The following is a 9,970-nucleotide window of genomic DNA, read 5'->3' as shown; positions in this document are numbered from 1 at the left end:
CTTGGGTTGAAAACGCTTAACCACTCCCATCAAACCGTTAGTCTGCTATGAGCAGAGATGAAGAGGAGGAGCGAGTAAAACCCTGCCTTCTGTTCAATATTCCCTTTCACTTGGAAATACACAACACTGGAGAAAAGTCTTTTGCAACTTCTGGTTCACGCGGACTTTAAAACAAAGCACCCCTTTAAATGTAGGCATGCATTGTATACATGTTAAGACAGTTTAAAATATGCTGCATTGCTGTACTCATGGACATTAAAAGCCAATGTCATTTATACCGATGGTTGTGTGGAGTATTTTACAAAGGTTTATTGGATATTAAAAGTTAATATTAATCATACTATAAAAGTTAATATTACTCATACATAAAAACGGTTAATATTACTCATAAATATTGTTTTTTTAAATGTTTTCCCCCAATTATTTCTACTCAATTTTATTTGTTAATGTACCAAATGCAGTTACTAGATCTTAGATCTAGAAAGTTAGATCTACTTAATTTTTTATTTGCTCAGTGCATTCGGTGTATGCAACTGATTTCACTGCTTTAAAATTTGCTCAATATTTTTAAGTGCAAATAATAGTAAAAGTTTATAGAGTGCATTATCACACTAAAATACAAGACTGCTTGCAAAGTAAATAAATGGACATGAAACATTTGAGTTAACATTTATTTTATTATCTTACTTGTAGAACAGTGATACATGCAGAAATTATTAATCAAAAGCTGCACTTACTGCGGTTTGTTATTCAGAAATATCAGACCGGAGATTGCACAATTAACCAAGCAGAATTAAATATTTCAGAGAGCCGTGTAATAACAGTGCATGTTGATGTTATGTTTATTATACATAATAGACAACAAGGTATTTTATAAAAGTTGCTCATTGGTTTAATAGTTTTGCTAAATCAGTAAAATGCTTTGCTGTTTTGTTATAAACATATTTTGTTTCATATAGTGTGATTAAACTTGCACAAGTTAAGTCTACTACAGATTTTTACAATTTCTTAAAATCCCTGTGAAATGGCTTGATAAGCATTTTTACTCAATTCATTTGATATTTATTCTGATTGAAACAGGAAGTCAGAACAGGACATATCAAAGAGCTCATCCCTTTTTTTAAATAGCCAGCATTATTTTTTGTTTACATTTTGTTTTGTCACAGCCCAACAAATTGACTGGCACTCATCTGTGCTGACTCGCACATATATCTTAGGACTGCAAACACTGGCTGCATCTGTAATCGCATACTCTCTTGAGTACGTTACTTATCACACTGTTTTTCGTATAATAAATATTTGGGAAGTATGCACTTTCAGATGCAAACACTGGTATGCACACTATGGTGCTTCACGTGACCCTGAATTAAAAATAATTCACCCCAAGAAAGCATTTTTACTGAATTGTTCACTATCCTTTTTATATCGCACTATGTCCATATGTTTATGTTCCACCATAAAGAAAATAATAAATGTTTCAACAAGTGATACATTTAGAGATTAAATAATTGAGTGTGTAAATATATTGGCATGGATGGTCGAGCAAAGTCAGCAATGGGGAGAATGCAACTCTGGGACAAGCTGTAAGGAGAGAGTCAACTGATAAATAGTAACAGCTGTTTCATCTTTCAGTAGGCGGGGAGAGAGTGAATAAAGCCAGCAACTAGAGTGTGATTGAGCAGATAGGGGCAAAAGCAGAAACTGGAATTAATTTTGAACTTAAATTAGAGAATACTGCTGAAAAGCTGGATTTTGTGTTGAGTTTTATTTTTGTTTGATTATTTTTGAAAAGACAATAAACATATTGTGAACTGGCTCGCTGCTCCAATCCTTCTTTCCCAGAAACTAACTACATGTACTGTATGTTTATATTTCAGATTGTTCTGTACACTGTAAAAAGAAAAATCAAAATTTTATGGAAAATAACTGATTTTTGTACGCTCATTTTCTTTTATTTTAAATTGTACTCAAAACTCTGTAAAATTACAAAGAATATGAGCTAATTAACAATTTGGCTGTTATTTTAAGTGTTATGATATTATTGCCAAATTATCGCAATTCATATTTTTATACTGAAAAATTACTGTATTTTATATAGTGTTTTTCTGTTTTCTTAAATTACAAACAAATGTAGGCCTATGTAAAAAAAATAATAATAATAATAATCTTAGTAGGGGGTGCTATTACGCATCTTCTGAAAGAGAACTGAATCTCCTGATCAAAACACAGGAGAAGAAGAAGCAGAAACAGGTGATATCATATGTAAGCAGATGCACATGTAAAAAAAAAAACAGTTACAAAACAATTACATAATAAAATATTCAAATGACTGGCAGCAAAAAAATAAAAATAAATTTAATTTAATAACAGATTTAATACAGCTGTATGCTCCATCAAAAGCACTCAGATCGTCTGAGTATCTACTCTTGGTGGTCCCTCGGGCACGGCTGAAAAGTAGAGGTGACTGTGCTTTTGCGGTTCCGGCCCCGAAGCTCTGGAATAACTTGCCCCTATGTTAGGCAGGCCCAATCACTTTCAGCCTTTAAATCCAGTCTTAAAACTTTTTTTTATAATTTGGCGTTTTATTCAGAATGAGAGCTGTTATTTTTAAGTTTCTATGATCTTGTTGTGTTTTAATGTTTTTAGTTTTTTTATGTTATTGTTTGTACAGCACTTTTGGTAAACCCTTTGTTTTTTTAATTAATAAACATTGAGATGAGTTAAGTAAAATATCCTAATTTAAATAAAGTGCAAAAAACTTTAACAGAAATGTTCCTTAAATGTTTTACAGAAATACACTGTTATTTTGCAGGTATTTCCTGAATTAATTCAAATGACTGGCAGCAACAGAACATTAAACGCTAACAGATCTCTCAATATCTCAGAATCTTCACTTTTTAAAAGGGAGTTTGACTTTATTTCTTTCATACAAATGTGTTTTTTTTTTTTTTTTTTTATGAACAGAAGTTTAGATGTTGATGGCTTTATGATAAATAAAGTCGGATTTTTTTTTTCTTTATGTTAGACTTTCTAGCATAATCTTTTCTCTGCTTTATCTGTGTTTCTGATACACGTTTGTTATGTGATTCACTGATATGACTTTGAGTCAATCCTCTGAGTATATTAGCTTAGTTTATATAACATATATAGAGAATAGAATTTTAGATATAACTTATATAGAGACTATAATTTCACATGATTTTTCACATGACCCTTGTGATATTGTGGCATCAGTATTATGACAATTGGTATTCTGAAAAAAAAAAAAAAAATCCATTTAACAGAAAATGTCTTGAGCTGTGACTTTCTTTTAATTAATGCACACAGACATCAAGAATCAACATATGAATCTCAACAATGGTGACAATCAACAAAGTTTTTTGTGACTTTTGTAGATTGTTTTGACGTTCAGAGTTGATCTGAATTTTTTTATTGTAACCATTGTTGAGATTCATACACTGATTCTTGATGTCTGTGTGAGTCTACATGATCCTGTCAAAACAGTTTCTGTATTATATATTAAAATCTATCAGAGTATCACAGCACTTGCAGGATGTTCAACAGCAGTATTGGCATGCAAAATTAAAATCTAATATTAATTGATTTAATCAGATATTAGACTCCAGCTAGTATCAGTATCAGGCCACTACATGATGACTATACGATTATTAAAAAGCAACCAGCATCATCTGATGTGAGTTTCTATTGCATTTTTTAATAACAAATGTGCATCAGAAACACACAGTTAAAGCGGCCAGAGAAACACTTATGTTAAAAAGACGAGGATCAAGAGCTCAATTGAATCATACACTGTCAATCAAACTTTATTATTTTCAATCTGTTATTTCTCAATAATAATAAAAAAAAATTCTCAAAAAGGTGAAGATACTGAGATATTGAGAGTTAATGTTCTGTTGGGTCTGTTTTGTGTGTCACCATTGTGCTGAAGAGAGCCTGTGCTTCAGTTCAGGATGAGCAGAGAAACATGGATGTTATGCTGCATGTTGCTTTACTTAACAGATTGTTGTAATTGTGTAGTTGCTGATGCAGTGATATGGTCACATTAATTCATCTATGTCGTCAACTGCAAGAGATTCGCATTTTACAGTTTATGTGTTTGTTAGTAAAAATTCAGGAAATATCTGTAAAACAACTGTTTTTCTGTTAAAGAGGTTAATCAAAATTTCTGTAAGAGTCTTTTGCACTGTATTTAAATTACGTTTTTTGTTTGGCACAAATTGGCAGCCATAGCTGACAGTAATTTATTGTTTTTTTTTTGTTTTGTTTTTACAGTTTACATAAGTGATTTAAAAGGGGGTTTATGTCTTCTTTGTCTATTAGTTTATTTTTTATAAGCTCCAAAACATTTATCCAAACTCTGAATAGCATCTTGTTTTTCGTGCTTTCTCCATTCAGCTGGAATCTCACCATTACCCTGGAATCTTTCATTATAATAATTTTCCAGATCTTTCTGGAATCTGCACACAAACCATCTCCAGTAGGGCAGTTCAGAGAGATCGGAGGGGATGCTCCACTTCGCATAAACTCCTCCTGCGCTTTTGTATTCTTTATATGGAAAACTCACACCAGATACACGAAATCTTCTACCACTTGTTACTAAAGTTGTGCAAAAATCAGCACTGAGATTCTTTGTGGTACTGTACTGCCATCCATTAATTCCATCCACTCTGTGGAAAGGAACACTGTGATCTCCATCATGGTTTTCTATGGTGTTGGTGCAGGTGGCTCCACAGAACGGACACTGAACCCAACAGCACTGACAGAGGTGATCAATCAGAAGCTCATCTGGTCTCTCCTTAAGGTCCAGTTTTTCATTAAATGTGTCTATGTCTATGTCACGGCTGATGTCAGATATTATAACAGGAAGTTCTTTCGTTATCACATCTTCTAGGAGTTTCACATCTACATCAACATGATTTACTCCAGTGAGGTCTTTTCCAGAGAAGATCAGCACATCTGAGAGCTGCTGTGTGAAACTCTTCAACCACAAACCAACATCTACACTGTTCTCTTGAACATGTTCAGTAGATTCATGTGCTGCTTTCATGATCTTCTGCTGCAGGAGTTCAATGTTCTTCTTCATCTTGGGTAAAACACTGACACTGAACTTATCAGTGATGTACCGACTGACTTCATCACTAATGAATCTATTGAAGTGATCTCTGGTATTATGAATGTAGTTCATGTATTTGTCAAAATCCTCCTCTTCTGCCAGTGTCTTCAGGATGTGTTTCTCCAGGTTTGATCTGTTTCCATTCAGTGATTCACAGTTTGATCTCATTTCATCTGACAAATCTCTCGCCGTCTTCTTGATGACACTCTGCTCAATGGGCTCTTGAAGTTTCAGACAGATGATCTCACCAATAATGGCAGCTGATGTTGCTCCATTACAGTATTTCTGGAAAATACTATAGTACTCTTCTCTCTTCTTTTCAACATATATTACTGGATCATTGGCTTCCCTGAACATCTTGTGTTGGTCAGTGATCATCTTGTTTGCTCTCTTACAGTTGGAAAGAACCAAATCCCTGAAGAATTCATTCTTGAACAGATATTTCACTGGTCCTTCCTCATGTTTTTCTATGGTTGCCTTGATGTAATCTGTGATTTGTTGAATGCAGCTCTTGTTGTAGCCCATCTTTGAAATGTTAAATGATTGAATCTCTTTGTCTGTATGCTGAGCAACGTCTTTGACCAATGATCTTATTTGAACGTCATCCTTTTTAACAAACTTCGCAGCTGATCTGAAAAATCCACTTTTTTTTACTTTTACATAATCTGAAAAACTGGGCACAGAGAAAATATCACTGCTCTCCATCCTTTGATCTACAGAAAATCTTCCATAGGCATCACTAAGGATCTCTCTCACATCTCTCATTACATCAATGTCTTTGACTGGAGGAGTGTCTGAGATGATCTTCTTTACACTCTCTTTCCAAAAGGAATCAAACTCTTTCTTCATTGTTTCTTCATCATTTGGTTTATCTTTCAGTTTTAAGGCAAGTTCTTTGCTCTTTTCAAATAGAGTGTTTTCGTGATGATTCCTCTGAGCATCAATCTTTTTCTTCAGGTCTCGCTGCTGAAGAATCTCATTTAATTTCCTCTTTGTTTCTCTCACAATGTTTTCCTGAAGCTCCTTGATTTTGATTTCAAATGATGTTTTCCACTGAATCAGTATATCTTTATCTTTGTCTTTCTCAAAGAATCCAGACATTGATGTTTTCACATCTTCACTTGTCTTCTTCAGTTCTCTTTGAAGATCAGTTTCCTCAACCTTATGAATTGCTTCATTTTCTATTTGGTTGTGTAGTTTGTTCTCAGTTTCCATCATGGCTCTGCGAAGACTCCAGGACCACTTGCTGTATTCAGTCTCCAGTTTTCTGTAGGCTGAAATCTCCAGAGAATTTCTGAAGCTGAAGACAAACTGTTCATTCAGTAAAGCCTCCCAGAGATCGTTAATACGACCTTTTAAGTGTATCAGTCTATGTGATTTTGAGGCATGAAAAATAATAGTTTTCTTTAGCTCTTGAATGTCCTTGCAGTAGTTTGGGTTTGGTGGTGCCATGGGTGGGCTTCCTTCCCAGAGCTGAGCAAAATACTTCACATCATTCTGAACATCAAATTTAATAACATCGCTAAAACATTCTTCACCACAGACTTCCTCTTTAGCAGCGAGTTTTGTCATCTCATCCAGTGTCTTCTGCAGTCGTCTCCTTCCCTCCATGTTTTTCTCTCCAGCTGTGACGTCTGAAACGTTCTGATGCACAAACATGCAACTGGGATTTAGTCTGACCTTCTTCATCCTCAGGAAGGCCTGAACAACAATCTGAAGAACGTCCTGCATCTCAGATGGGTTTTCTCCAAAGATGTTGATCAAGGTCAGATTTCCAAGACCAACAACAAATGTGGCCAGTTCATTGTCATGATGTCTTGTTGATCTCCCAGTCAGTTCTAGAGCACGAAGACCTTCAGTATCAACAACCAGAATATAGTCTAAGTTCATTTGTATTTTCAGCTCGTCTGAGACTTTGACCAGCTGCATGAAAGCTCCTCTGGTGCACCTGCCAGCACTGACGGCAAACTGGAGTCCAAACATGGCGTTCAGCATGGTGGATTTACCAGAGCTCTGAATCCCTAAAACCGACAGCACAAAGACTCTCTGGTCTCCCAGTTTCTGGATGAGTTCATCTATAACAGCAGAGATCCAGATCAGTGGAACATGAGCAGCATCTCCATCCATCAGCTCCAGTGGGAATCCAGAGATCATCATCTCTGCTGCAAGACTCGGGAGAGAAGAGAAGTGAAACTGCAGGTCTTTCTTGTTCTTCTTCACAGATGAACATGATTCATAGATCTGACCGATCTCCCTCATGATGTGCTCCAGACCAAAGGTTGCAGCTTGAAGTTCTTCTGATATTCTCTCAAGTTCAGTTTGTTCAGCTTTGAATTGTTCAGGCTTTTTATTGTTCTCTTTCAGTTTTAAAACTGCTGACCACTTTTCATCATACTTGTGATGAAGAGCAGAAAGGTCAGCAGATGAGTGTTCATCCAAGAGGATTCTGAGCCATTTAAGGAAATGCATCTTATTCTCAGCATGTAAGTTAATTTCTTTAATAAAGAACATCATAAACTTGTTGATGCCAGATTCGTGCTGTTGTTCACGGATTTTCTTCATTTCTGTTTTTTTTCCACTTGTTTCCATTTCTATATTTTCTCCTTGAGGTCGATATAGTTCTTTGTTCTTCTGACTCCACTGATGCCACAGTTCTCCCTGACAGGGCAGAAATGATTTTTTGATTTCTGTCAGATCTTTCTTCTCCAGTAAACTCATCATCTGCTGTGCTGCTTCTCTTCCTCTCCTGCAGTCATCATCATCTTCCTCATCTACTCTGATGTCTGAGTGTTTGGACACATCTTCAAGTCTGAAAGTGGAAGATGATTCTGAGAGACAATTATTTATAGCTCTTCTGAGTTCTTCAGATACATCTGACTGATTTCTGTCTTTCAGACCAATCTTAAATTTCCCTTTCTTCATCTTCATTAAAGTAGATCCATCCTCTGTAAAAAGACAAATAAGCGGCGTTGTGATTCTGAACAGGTTCTGGATCTTTTCTGCACTTCTGTCATCTTTCTGAAGTCCTGGTAGAAGAACAACATTGACAGAGGCCATTTCAGTGAGGATCTGCAGCTGTTTCTCATGGTCTCCTGCATCACCGTGTAGATTACAGAACGCAACACAGTCAGTGAATTTATCATCATATGATCCAGAGGGGCAGAACCAGGCGATCTCCACCACTCCATCCATCAGGACTCTGGTTCTGCTGCTGCCTGGGCAGTTTCTGTGGAAGAACGTGTTGTGTTTCTCATTGATCAGACTGTTCATCAGATGAGACTTCGATGAAGACACAGAGCCAAACCTGAAGAAAGACACCATTGATGTTTTTGCCTTGTAGACCGTCTGGGTTTGACTGAAGATTTCATTGTTGGTGCTTCTCGTCTTCCAGCTCTTGTTGATTTGTCTGAATGTCCAGAGAGGAAACTCAATCTGTTGTGTGAATGGATCAGGAACAAGCAAAGGCAGAGCGTACTGACACTGGGACAGTTTAGACACCAGCATCTGCTTCAGGAAACCATCAGCACAATGAAACACGGCCATCTGAACATCCATCGGGTGAATGCGATCAGATTCACTTTTTCCTTTGTTAGACAATGACATTGCTTGGAATATATCACCAATGTCTTCAGATGTGTCAGTGTCTCTTTGTTGTGTTTTATCATGTTCATTGGCCTTATTGACATTAATGTATCTTGCTTTGTAGTCCATCATCAGTAGTTTTTGTATGAAAGTCTGAATCAGTTCCTCTTCAGCACAGTACTCATGAGACTGTAATGAATGTTCAGTTATCTGAAGAACATCTGCAGCTCTCAGTTTATTGTTCCTGTGAAGATGAAGTCTGTGAAACAGGTGCTGTATTTCTTCACTTTCAGTCTTTTCCTGCGTTTGGCAGGAACTGATGTTCTCTCTCTGTTTAATAGACACAATAATAATAGATTCATTTAATTTTGTTTCATTCACATGCAATCATATTCAGTATTGATAATGTGAAAGGCCATGGTGTGATTGTGTCCATACTTTTAAAAGTTATTTTAAACTTGAAGGTGAAGTAAGATTAAAAAGTAAAATACATTCTCTTAAACCAAGTTTATTGTTCATTGAGTTCAATTAATATGACATTCATGGGTTTATCTCCCAGGCACAATAAAACATTAAGAGCTGTCCTCTCAGATCTGTCCCAAACAAGTTATTGTGCTCCCCTTCCCCCCTTCCACTATTACAGAAGTGCATGTCTAAGTTCATTGCAAGTAGACCTTCAGTTGGGTCATATGATCAAATAAACAAGTTTGTGATGGATTAATTAATGTTTGATCATCAGGTTTCAGCTCTACATTTTATTTATGGTCAAACATTACTTAGCCTACTCAACTGCTTACTTTTAACACATGGTGACAACTCTAAAATATGTCTAATATAGCTGAACTTTTACTGTTCACTCTTAACTGTTGAGACAATATGCTTTGTTTTTGTAATTCCACTAGTTGCCACTGGCATCACAGAAGCTGCATACCTCACAATTAACCATAATATCAGGTTTGTTTGGTTTACTTAAAAAAATCCTGAAGCTTTTCTTTCTGAAAATATACATGCACAAGACAGAACTTCAGTATGCGTGATGTCTACATACAGTGACACAGATAATGGAAGAAAATGGCATTAATATAAAAAAGACTAAAACTTCTGTGAATGTTCACCTGTATTGGATCATTTAATTCAAAACCGTCAGTCGACTGCTCACAGAGGCTGTTTCCTGTTACACCCTTCTCTGTGTTTTCAGGTGAATCTGAAAGAGAGAAAACGGCACTAGTTTGTAAAATTTTACCACTGAAGATT

At 36.0% G+C, this 9,970-nt stretch overlaps 1 protein-coding gene across 1 annotated transcript in view; it reads right to left on the bottom strand.

Moving 5' to 3' along the window:
- Window positions 1-666: 666 nt before the first annotated feature.
- Window positions 667-9,970, bottom strand: part of LOC311277173 (interferon-induced very large GTPase 1-like) — a 74,392-nt gene continuing 65,088 nt past the window's right edge. The window contains exons 5-6 of the mRNA XM_084387360.1: window positions 9,832-9,920; window positions 667-9,046 (exon numbers count right to left, since the gene is read on the bottom strand). Coding sequence (XP_084243486.1) covers window positions 4,343-9,046; window positions 9,832-9,920 — 4,793 coding nt within the window. The 3' untranslated portion in view covers window positions 667-4,342. The remainder of the gene's footprint in view (window positions 9,047-9,831; window positions 9,921-9,970) is intronic.

This window comes from Rutilus rutilus (assembly GCF_951802725.1).
Source record: "Rutilus rutilus genome assembly, chromosome: 1".
NCBI lineage: Eukaryota > Metazoa > Chordata > Actinopteri > Cypriniformes > Leuciscidae > Rutilus > Rutilus rutilus.
The sequence above is the reverse complement of the archived record's forward strand: the minus strand, read 5'-3'. Positions and strand labels throughout refer to the sequence as shown.